The sequence below is a fragment of the Trichomycterus rosablanca genome, chromosome 1, assembly GCF_030014385.1.
Source record: "Trichomycterus rosablanca isolate fTriRos1 chromosome 1, fTriRos1.hap1, whole genome shotgun sequence".
Taxonomy (NCBI): domain Eukaryota; kingdom Metazoa; phylum Chordata; class Actinopteri; order Siluriformes; family Trichomycteridae; genus Trichomycterus; species Trichomycterus rosablanca.
Genome location: NC_085988.1, coordinates 54,598,524 through 54,610,734, shown reverse-complemented (window position 1 = coordinate 54,610,734; position 12,211 = coordinate 54,598,524). Strand labels below are relative to the sequence as shown.

The 12,211-nt window shown below is 37.6% G+C and overlaps 1 protein-coding gene across 5 annotated transcripts in view; it reads right to left on the bottom strand.

Annotated features, from left to right (window-relative positions):
* Positions 1-4,305: 4,305 nt before the first annotated feature.
* impdh1b (IMP (inosine 5'-monophosphate) dehydrogenase 1b) overlaps positions 4,306-12,211 on the bottom strand; it is a 41,575-nt gene continuing 33,669 nt past the window's right edge. For all 5 annotated transcript variants that reach the window (XM_062994651.1, XM_062994650.1, XM_062994652.1 and 2 more), the window contains 8 exons: positions 10,848-11,047; positions 10,497-10,587; positions 10,321-10,416; positions 9,861-10,004; positions 8,264-8,408; positions 6,661-6,804; positions 6,259-6,342; positions 4,306-5,461 (listed from right to left, as the gene is read on the bottom strand). In XM_062994651.1, the coding sequence (XP_062850721.1) occupies positions 5,440-5,461; positions 6,259-6,342; positions 6,661-6,804; positions 8,264-8,408; positions 9,861-10,004; positions 10,321-10,416; positions 10,497-10,587; positions 10,848-11,047 (926 nt within the window). In that variant the 3' untranslated portion in view covers positions 4,306-5,439. The remainder of the gene's footprint in view (positions 5,462-6,258; positions 6,343-6,660; positions 6,805-8,263; positions 8,409-9,860; positions 10,005-10,320; positions 10,417-10,496; positions 10,588-10,847; positions 11,048-12,211) is intronic.

The following is a 12,211-nucleotide window of genomic DNA, read 5'->3' as shown; positions in this document are numbered from 1 at the left end:
CGAAACCTACAGCAGGTTGTTGTCGCTGAACCGCTGGATGTCTAAATGGTGCTCAGAAAACTGCATTGATTTTGTAGATAATTGGTCCACCTTTGAGGGAAGGCCTGGTCTTTTGAAGCGGGATGGTGTCCACCCCACGTGGGAGGGTGCTGCTCGCATTTCTTGCAGCATAGGTGACAGGCTTTACCACCGCGTTAGTGTAGCGGCAGATAGTGTTAAATGACTATCCAGAGCCAAGACCAGGCAGCAGACTAACAGGCCTAACCAACTGTCTGCGAGTCGCCATCGGACGTCACCCGGAATCCTTAGGTCACAAACCATTGAGACTGTGTCTGTTTACCGTGGCAGGTGTAAGCCAAAACAAAATCAAAAAGTATGTCATAATAACTTAATTAAAATTCATCTAAATGAGCATCATGAAAACCATAGTAAAGCTAAACTAAAGTTAGGACTTCTAAACATCAGGTCACTTGCATGCAAAACAGTAATTGTAAATGAAATAATTACAGATAATTGTCTTAGTGCACTTTGTTTAACTGAGACCTGGGCTAGACCTGATGAGTATCTAGGTTTAAATGAAGCATCTCCTCCGGGTTACAGTTATGAACATAAGCCACGTCTTAGTGGTCGTGGTGGAGGAATAGCCGCAATTTATGACAAGGACATACAGTAGGTCTCACTGTAAAATCAACTCCCATAACAAACTCGTTTGAAGTTCTTATCTCTGACATAACCAATAAATGTTCATCTGATAAAACTAGTATGTTTAAGCTGGTTACTGTTTATCGACCCCCTGGTCCTTACTCAGAATTTCTTAACGAATTTGCCGATTTTCTTTCTAAATTAGTTTTATCAACTAAGAAAGCTTTAATTGTTGGTGACTTTAATATCCATTATGAGGATAAATGTAATCCACTCAAAACTGCGTTTGACTCTATTTTAGAATCTTTAGGCATCACCCAAAATGTAACAGGACCCACTCACCGCTGTAAACATACCTTAGATTTAATACTTACTTATGGTATAAACATAGACAACCTGGAAATTGTACCACAGAATGACTTAATCTCTGATCACTCTCTACTAATTTATGAAGTGTCCCTGTCCAATAAGGTACAGCAACCAAATCGTTTTAAATGCACTATTACATCTGCAACTGCAGCAGCGTTCATAAACTGCCTACCAGAATTACCAAATATACCAGCATCAGAACCTAAAGAACTAGATCAGGCAACTCAAAACCTAGAGACTGTATTGCGCACAACCTTAGATAACGTAGCCCCACTCAAAACTAAACTGATTAGGGAGAAAAAACTTGCTCCTTGGTACAATGACCACACATGCGCACTTAAACAAGCAGCACGGAAATTAGAACGCAAGTGGCGTCACACTACACTGGAAGTGTATAAGATTGCTTGGAAAGATGCTCTAACTGAGTATAAACATGCACTTATAAAAGCTAAATCTTTATATTATTCGTCCCTAATAGAGAAAAATAAAAACAATCCCAGATTCCTTTTTGAGACAGTGTCCAAATTAACTAAAAACGTCAATGAAACTGAATCTAATATACCGCCTGACTGTACCAGCGATGATTTTTTAAAATTCTTTAATGACAAGATAGAAAAAATACGACTTCAGAGTCAGTGTGTCACCTGCCAATGTTAAGTATGGACTCACTCTGAGCAGCATTGGTGAGAACAGTGATGATAACAGTAACGAGTTAATCCAACTAAATTCCTTTAATCCAATCTCCCAAAATGAACTAACTGTGTTGATTAAATCATCGAAGTCATCATCGTGTATACTCGATCCTGTTCCAACTCGTCTACTTAAAGATTTACTCCCAGCTATTGTAGAGCCCCTGCTTACATTAATCAATGCATCCCTTAGCCTTGGATATGTACCTAAATTGTTTAAAAGTGCTGTTATTAAACCCCTGATTAAAAAACCTAATCTTGATCCACATGTACTAGCTAATTATAGGCCAATTTCAAACCTTCCTTTTGTCTCAAAGATATTAGAAAAAGTCGTTTCCAAACAGCTATGTTCTTATTTGAATGAAAATTGTATTCATGAAAAATTTCAATCAGGATTTAGACCCAACCATAGTACCGAAACCGCATTAATTAGAGTAGTTAACAAGTTGTTAATGTCTTCTGATAATGGATGTGTCTCTTTTCTTGTTCTATTAGATCTTAGCGCAGCGTTTGATACGGTCGATCATAACATTTTACTGGAGAGGCTAGAAAATACAGTAGGTGTTAAAGGACTCGCACTCTCTTGGTTTAAATCATATCTGACTGACCGCTCTCAATTCGTTTATGTAAATAATAAATGCTCGGAAACTACAAAAGTAAAGTATGGTGTTCCACAGGGGTCGGTACTGGGACCGCTATTATTTACACTCTATATGCTTCCACTAGGTGAAATTATTCATAAACATGGCATAAACTTTCACTGCTATGCAGATGACACACAGCTGTATATATCAGCCAAACCAAATGATACTGACACAATCAGTAAGATAGAAGATTGTGTAAACGACATAAAAAACTGGATGTCGTGTAATTTTCTTTTACTTAATTCAGATAAAACTGAGGTTTTACTTGTTGGCTCTAAAGCTGCAAGAGACAAGTTGTCTAACCTGGTGCTAAACTTAAACACGTTCTCTGTTACTCCCAGCCCAGATGTAAAAAACTTAGGTGTCACAATAGATTCAGATCTCTCATTTGATACACACGTTAATAATATTACTAGAGTTGCTTTCTATCATTTGCGTAACATTTCTAAAATAAGAAATATACTATCTGTTAATGACGCCGAAAAACTGATCCATGCGTTTATAACTTCTCGGTTAGATTATTGTAATGCTCTTCTAACTGGATGCTCTGGTAGATCCTTAAACAAACTCCAATTAGTTCAAAATGCAGCAGCTCGAGTGCTAACTAGAACTAAAAAATTTGACCATATTACTCCTGTTCTATCATCTCTACACTGGCTGCCAGTTAAATTTCGCATTGATTACAAAATACTTTTACTAACTTATAAAGCGCTACATGGTCTGGCTCCACAGTATCTGAGTGAACTTATTAATCACTACAGCCCAGCGCGTCCACTTCGTTCACAAGATGCAGGGTTACTTATAGTTCCTAAAATTAAAAAGATCACGGCTGGTGGAAGAGCGTTTTCTTACAAAGCTCCACAACTCTGGAATAATCTTCCTGCCTCTATTTGGGATTCGGACACAGTCTCAATGTTTAAGTCTAGACTGAAAACATATTTATTTTCTCAGGCTTTTGATTAGTATAGACAAAGGCGCAGAGCTTGGGGGTTCTTGGTCATAGAAACTTGTGGTGATCAGGGATGTTGGGTTGCTGTCGTTCTGCCTCTCTTGTCCGATCACTCCGGTTTGATGACGGTGGGGAGATGGGCGCTGATGTCCTGTGAAAGTCTTCATGACCTTGTTACCTGCTTGCTCTCCCTTTTAGTTATGCTGTAATAATTAGGGCTGCCGGAGTCTAAAACTCTCTGTAAAACTGTTTGTCAACTAGCGTTGTACATTATTAACTACATTCTCTGTTGTTTTACCCCGAGGGCATTCTGATGGAAACCTGTTTACCCGCCGAGGTTAAGGATTAAAGTCGAGACTGCCGGGACAACGATGCTGCTCCTGTCAGATGTGACGGGTCTGGAGTAATTGCAACGACAAGAAATCACTAGACTTTATTGAAGACTAGAGTGGATAACAACTCTATTATTATTTAATTGTTTATTTATCTATTTATTACCAGTTATGACTTTTAGATCATTTAATTCTGTGTTTGTATGATTTGTGTAAATCGTGTATTTATTTAAAGTATCCTCCAGGCCACCCAAGAAGGATGGGCCCTGCTGAGTCTGGTTCCTCTCAAGGTTTCTTCCTGTAATTTTCAGGGAGTTTTTCCTTGCCACAGTCGCCCTCGGCTTGCTCAACAGGGGTTTTTGTATCTGTTGGTCCTGGATTTTGTAAAGTTGCTTTGAGACAATGTATATTGTAAAAAGCGCTATATAAATAAAGTTGACTTGACTACCCACTTAGCCACCGTGCTGCCCACTGCTGTTTTTATTTGCATTTTACTCACTGTCCTAACTTTATTTGGAATTGGGTTTGTATAGACTGTTAATTGCTAATAAACTCACTTTAAAGAGAAAACTGTTTAATTGGGGTTTTATTGTGGTCAATTCGATGTTTGTGGTGTTTTCGTCCAGCCATGTAAACCTCAATGGTTTAAATCCAAGCACAAAAAAACAGAACACTTTGTTTATTACTAATCATTACAATTTATTTCAGTGATGATATATTCTTTGATGAATAGCAATTAAGATGCACAGCAAAGCAGACTTGAGCTGTAAATGCTCCAACAGTGGGCAAGAGATTAGACACTATGTAGCAACATTGTTTAACCCAAAAATGCAGATTATCTTTGCACATCGAACATGTCTAATGACTTGTTTGGTTGCGTACAAAACTGATTGTAGCTTACAGTAAAGCATATGAAAAACAAGTGACCATACAGTATATTGCTAACACAAAGAACAAAAAAGTATGCCAGGCCCATGGTGCTGATTTATAAAGCCTTCTTACAATTTTCTTCAGCTTCATATTCATTTTACTGGGTTTCCTGACAGCCCAAGATTGCCATAAACCCCTAACGGTTTGGCTTTAGTAAACCGATACCATCAAAACCCAAATCACTTGGCAGAATGTAGAGTAAAAAGTGTAGTATAAATACAGCCAAATTACAGCTTAAAAAAAGGATACAAATCTTAAATCCTTTATGTAACTTCAGCACATATATTTGCACTTGCAATCTGCACAAATAAATCATGTTATTTTGAATTCAAGTCAAAATACACCAGATTGACCGAAACTTAAATGACCGTATTACTTCAATTCCAGTTTTGGTCAAAATTATGTTGAAGTAAAATGCAAACCGAAAATAGTAATATATACAATACTAAGTTAAAGCTGGCAGTTGAGACACCCACACAAGTGAGACATCATTTACAGATCTGGATTTGGAGTACTCACTGGTGGAGAAAGACAACCAGTACATTTTCAATATGTATTTTACAATAATAAAACTACTACACAAAATATTGGCTTTAATTCTATAGATATAGTCAGATATAGATCAGATATAGATCTTTAGCTTAGGGTTATTAAAATTACTACAGCCACATATTAGTCAGTAACGTGTTGCTAATAACTTCATGTGAGTACAGCCATCATGTCCTGCTTTTAGGACCAGGTACTTCCACTTCCCCTTCTTTCTCATATCTACTAGGGTGGGGCAGCATAAGGTGGCAGAACAGTTAGGCATCAGTTTAGGGTTGTCAGTAAGGTCTGAAGTGTTTGGTCACTGTTGAACTCCGCCTCAACATCAACATTTTTCTTCAATAAAGCCGCTTCTCATAACTATAAAAAAACAAACATAACAATTAATGTGCATTATTGATAAATTTATGTAGCTAGTCACAAAAGAAGGATCATTAGTATGTACTTTGCTGTAAAACAGTATTTGCCCCCTTCCAAACTCCTATTTTGTATATTTGTCATACTTACGTTTCAGACCACCAAACTACTTTTATTTTAGACAAATATAACCCAAATAAGCCACTCAGGTGGCACAGCGGTAAAAACACATGCTAGCGAACCAGAGCTGGGATTTCGAATACATCGTATCGAATCTCAGCTCTGCCATCCGGCTGGGCTGAGCGGCCACATGAACAATGATTGGCCTGTTGTTCATATAGGGGTGGGGTATTAAGCCGGATAGGGACTCCCCGTAACCGATGCACTACAACCTCTGCTGGCTGATTGATGGCGCCTGCACAGAGGCAGGGAAAGAGTGCAGATCAAGGTGTGATTCGCATATATGCAAAGCATGGAAAATGCAAATACTAAAAAAGTGTTTCTTACATTTACTTTGACTTTTATTTCATTACAGACAGGATGAACCTGAGATTTCATGTTTTGTTTGCTCAACTTCATTTCATTTGTTAATATACCTTCATTCCTGCATTTTTTGGAATGTGCTGAAGGCCTGAAATGCAGGAATGGATGTTTATTAATAAATTAAATGAAAGTGGTTCTGTTACCCTGGGTAATATCATATCCAGTTATGACCAAGTTTTCAGTTAATCCTTCAAAGTCAGCCAGTAATATTAACCACTAAATGACATGTGGCAAGAAGTTACGTTTGTTTTACTTACGAATGAAGACCATGTACTCCTCCCTCCACTTGTGCAGATATGGTCCTCTTCTCAAATTTTAGCTCTCCAGAGTACATCATCGAGCTAAAAAAAAAATAAAAAAAAAAAAAAAAAATAAAATAAATAAATTAATTAATTTACAATACAGACAAAACAAAATGTTTACTTGCTACACAAAGATTTGTACTGGCAGTCATCCTAAGTTTCTTTGGCTATTTCCCGTTTTCTTAAAACATACCACTTCAAGTTCATTTTAAGACTTCAAATGTTCAATCTTGGTCTTATATGACCATAAAACCTGGCATTAGAATCTTACAAGAATCTTCCAAACACCCGTCCTGTCTCCCCAATCAGTCATATTACCATGTAATCTGAACATTTTTAAATGCTGGTAACACTTACCGTAGCATAGAAAGGCTCTTAGCACCAATATCCTGACAGCCATGTTGGATTCCAGCAATAAGGTAAGGCACAAATTTATGAATGGAGCCTTTGTCCTGTATCGAGCCGGACACTCCCTGAGCCACCTTCACTTTATCACCCTCACTGTCAAGCAGCCAATCAGAGCAGACACAGCAATCAAATTCAGACATAAAGACCCATTCATACACATTGATTTGATTATTGAATTTTCCAATACATGCAATTCAAGCTTAAAAGAGAAGATTTAAATATAAATGGTTGAAGTAGTATTTAAAGAGCAAGGGTCATAATTTGTCCTAATAAATGAACTATATGACCAAAATAATGTCAACACCTAATTTTTGAGTTCAGGTATTTAAGCCACAACGGTTGCTATTGGGTGTATTAAAACTACTGTAATTTTGTTTGTGCTAAAACTGTTTTAAAACTTTGTTCAGCATATATGTGCCTCACATTACATGATTTGATGATTTTTGATGTACAGAAATTCAAGTGGTCTGCATAGAGCCCAGACCTAAATTCCTCTGTAACCCTACTCACCAGGCTATGTGACTATAATGATGATGATGTTCTATTTTTATTTTTTTATTTAGGCATTTATCTCCCATTTTCTCCCAATTTTATGTAGTCAATTTGTCTTTCGCTGCTGGGTTTGTCCCTGATTGCAGTCAAGGTGGGTATATTGCTCCTCACGCCTCCTCCAACCCACGTGCAACCCTTAGCAGAACCCCTTTTCACCTACGCACTCTGCACAGGCGCCTCTCTATCTGCCAATCAGGGTCCTTACACAGCGTTTGAAGACCACAGCCACGTAGTCCGGTCATCCCGCCCTAGCAGAAACATGTCTGCTGCAGGCACTGCCAATTATGCCTGCTAGATGGCGCAGCCGACCAGTGGATAATGTTCCATTATCATTCTAACTAGATAGTGCCTGTCCTCACAACTGCTCTTTTAGCTGAGGTACAACTTACTATAGATGTTCCTTACAATCTTGTAAAAACCTTCTGAGAAGTGTGAAGGCCATATTTATGCAGGTAATTTTGGAATGGTACATCCAACCAGCTTATGGTCATGTGTACACATACTTTTGGTCATATGTTATACTGTCATTTACATTTATCAATGACAGCATGTTTATAGAAACACATTATAGAGAGGTTAAGTTGGCAACTCATTATTAACAAATTAAGTTTTTACTTTATAAAAGATAAAAACTGTTTTATTGCAAAATTACTTACTCAGCAAAACAGTCAATGTGTCAGTACAATACTATTATGCATTGGTATTGTTGTAAGCTGGCAACAAATCAATAAGAAAAACATGGTGTCTTGAAACTGTCTGGTTCTAAGTTTGGTTCTGAAGGCACCAAAATCAGCATAAAATAATTGAGTACACATGCTTTGGACTAAAGTGCCTAACTGGTAAGGCTGACATTCTTTTTCTTTTTTTCTTTTGTAATAGCTTGTAAAGATGCCAAAACCAGCTGTGTGTTGCAAAACAGAGACTTTCATGCTGTATGAAGCTTATGTTGAAAATTACCAGTACTTTAGCTATTAATCAACCGTATAACACACACACGCACCTGAAGTAGCGCTTTTGGCTGCTGGTACTCTTTTCCATTGCATCCAAAGAGCCCATTCCTCTGTACTTTTTAAGCCTTACACCATCAGAGAAGAAATACTCGCCCGGCGCCTCTGTAGTTGCTGCGAGCAATGATCCCATCATGACTGTGGGAGGAGAATTGTAAAATGTCAAAAGGTCATGTTAAATTACATGGGATAAGAAATTCTAAACAAAATACAAAACAGAGATTTCAGCCACAATGGTTGCTATCAGATGTATTACAATTACAAATAAAGACATTATTCAGTAGCTGTCAACCAATAAAAAAGTCAATGTTCAATTAATGCTGTCGGTTGAAATGGTAATTTCAATTTCAATTTAAAGTGGAGCTGAAGTAAAATGTAATTTACATTGTGTTCAACTCTTTACTCTGCCTTCAGATGTACACATTAAAACCATGAACAGAAAAACTTTTAACTGGGAGCTCAGTTGACGCAGCGGTGAAACACGCTAGCACACCAGAGCTGACATATCTTTGCTACTAGCAAACCAGACACATATACTGACAATAATCTCATCTGAAATGTGGAAATGCCAGCTGGGATTCCTCACAACTGCTGCTGTTATGACCTCTGCAAGCTGGTTGATGGTGACCAATAATAGTTCACATGAATGTGTCAAGAGAACTAGATGTTTTATTTAAACTTAAAACTGTTAACTTATGTTATTAAAATTGCTTGTATGTTTCAATAAATATTCTCTCTTTACTGACATTTCTTGTTTTGCTGTAAACATGAATTTGCCTCGGACCTGGAGCATTTCTTGACGAACTCCAAAATAAGTGGAAAATCAGGGGTAAAATCGTGTAGCGTAAACTTGGCATAACTTGGGATAAGTTATAAAACTTGTAAAAGTTCATTGTATTTTTCTTAATGATTTATACAACCATATTTGAATACCTCTTTAAGGTAAATCAGGGTACAAAGATATAGATTTTTTTTGTTTATGCATTTTCTCCCTTTTTTTTCCCTTTTAGCACGTCCAATTGCCCGATTGCATCACGCTTCCTCTCCACCAATGCCGACCCCCACTCTGATTAAAGAGAACAAAGCTAACCCACGCCCCCTCCGACACGTGGGAAGCATGTTGTATGCATCTCGTCACCTACACTTTGACAAGTGCAATACGGATTCAGCACTGTATACGGAGAGACACACCCTGACAGCACTCTTTTCCCATCTCTGTGCAGGCGCAATCAATCAGCCAGCAGAAGTCGTAATTGCATTAGTTATGAGAGAGACCCTATACAGCTTTTTAATATCCCACCCCTATCTAAACAACAGGTCAATCGCTGTTCATGTGGTTGCTCAGCCCAGCCGGCAGGCAGAGCCGAGACTCAATACGATGTATTCAAGATCCCAGCTCTGGTGTTCCAGCGTGTATTTTTACCGCTGCGCCACCTAAGCAGCACCACAAAGGTAAAGATTTGGTGGTTGCTACAATTAGTGTAAAGTCAAGAAGATAATTATTCATGTGATTACTTAAGGCTTTACACAACTTTTGTTACTTACACAATTCTCAGACTTTAAGAATGTATGCATTAACAAACCACAAACCTGTGGACGCTCCCAGTGACAGAGCTTTCACTACGTGGCCCACTGTCTGAATGCCACCATCTGCAATGACTGGCACTCCAAACCTACGGGCATACTCTGCTACCTTATACACTGCAGTACCCTGCGGCCTTCCACATGCCATGACTGCAAATACAAAAAAGGGGGGGAAACACATAGAAAGATTTAGACTTTGTAACTGGTAAGTAATCCTGTTAAGTAATCATACATTGCCTGTATATAAAAATGGCTTTTCTTTTATTAATAAATGGTATATACATTTAAACATCAATAACTTAAAGTTGCAGGCATAAACTTCATATAAACATCAGGGTTAGATTTACTCACTGGAAAAACACATGAATTTACATAGTAACTGGTTGCGTTGTCACTAGCTAGTGTAAATATAGGTTAAAAATAACATTAAAGCATATCATAATTAATAAAATAATTTACACTTCACCTTCCTGAGTAATGCAGATGGAGCCACAGCCCATTCCCACCCGAAGAGCATCCACTCCAGCATCGATCAGGTTCTTCGCCTGTGCTGCAGTCACCACTGTGCATTTACAGACACAATAAATACCAATTCCAATAGCAGGGCTTATGTGAACAGCTGTAGCAGGAGGAGTAACTTACCATTTCCTCCCACTACCTGTAGCTCAGGGTGTTTCTGTTTGATATAGTTAATCATGTTGATCTGATATACAGAGTTGCCTTGTGAGGAGTCCTAAAACATGAACCACAGCATAGGAGAGATCAGTAAAATAAATATTATTACATGAAGTTTATAACTTTGGCATACCATTTTATCAGCTGTATTTAAAGACAAAACAAAGACAAATTTCACATTTAAATCACTAAGATAATTATTTGCTTCTAAATAGAAACCAATTCACAGCATGTCATCTTATAATGCCAGTCAGTTCTAATACAAACATTATTTCAGCCTCCATTTAGTCAAAAGGGGCAATAAATTATTCATATTACCAAAACCACAACATCCACGCCAGCCTGTGTGAGGAGGTCCAGTCTGTACTTGTCATCGTCACGTGTCCCTATGGCAGCACCGCACAGCAACTGCTTACGTGAGTCTTTGGAGGCCAAAGGGTAGTCTCGATTCTTCTTAAGGTCAGTGCGGGCAATTATAGCCACCAGCTCATCATTATCATTTACTATGGGGAGTTTACCTGGAACAAACACAATCACACACATGATTACAGATGCATAATTATATCAGAATCATATCAGTTTCAGCTGAAATTGCCAGTATAGAAACTCGAGAGTTGGACAGATTTTGACAATAATTTAAATACTTCAAATAGAGCCATTATCAGATTCTTTTATTTCATTAACCTCTTTATCATGGTCAGGGTTGCACTGGGTCTCATTTCACCAGTAAACGCTGGGCACAAGGCAGAAATACACTGCACAGGGTGCCAATCCATCATAGGGCTTCAGCCAACTGCATTAGACATAGCCAATCACATATTAGGATTTTGAGTTTTACACTCATGAAATGACAGGTAGTTACAGGTTACACTTCATTTATCAGTTTAATACCTTTAATTCACCCAACCTGCATGTCTTTGGACTGAGGAAGAAAACATTTAGTGTGTGGCATATTGCTAAACTGTGATATGAAAGACTTTTTAGGGCAAGAGAAAAATAAAAAATCAATTTTCCGAACATCTGTAAAACTTGTGTAACTTACTTTCTACCAAAAAGGCATAAGCAGAATTGAGCAGTGTCACTGAGTAACACTTATTTTATATGTTTAAAATACATTTTTAAATCTTAAAGTGTAACACTATAAAAGCACAAACTGACAGTTGGGAAAAAAAATACATTTCTTAAACTGGTACAAAAGCAGTGTGCAGCTAGACAAGTGCATTAACAGTGATGAACAAGGACATGTGCATTCCAAGTCATTTTAAATAAAACTAAATCCCTTTTCCCCTCAAATGTAATGATTTATAATGTGTTTTTTTTTTAAATATATATTTTACTTTGAAACAAATATGTATACATATGATTGTGCTCTCTATAAAGGCATGCATTTATTAACTATACATTTCACTTTGGAGCACCTATGTATGTGTATGATTGTGCTTTCTATAAATGCATGCATTTATTTCACTGTTGCTGTGGGTCCTGCAGCAAAACTAGTACCCACAACTCTAGTAGAAATGAAAACACTGGAATTACATGAACTTGCTGTTTAGGTATTTGTTTACATTAACAGGTATAAAGCCCCTTAATGTCTCATGTGACAAGGCAGTGATGCTCACCTTTGTAATGAAAAACCTCTCTTAGCTCAAAAACAGCCCACAGGATGTTTTTTTTTTTTTTTT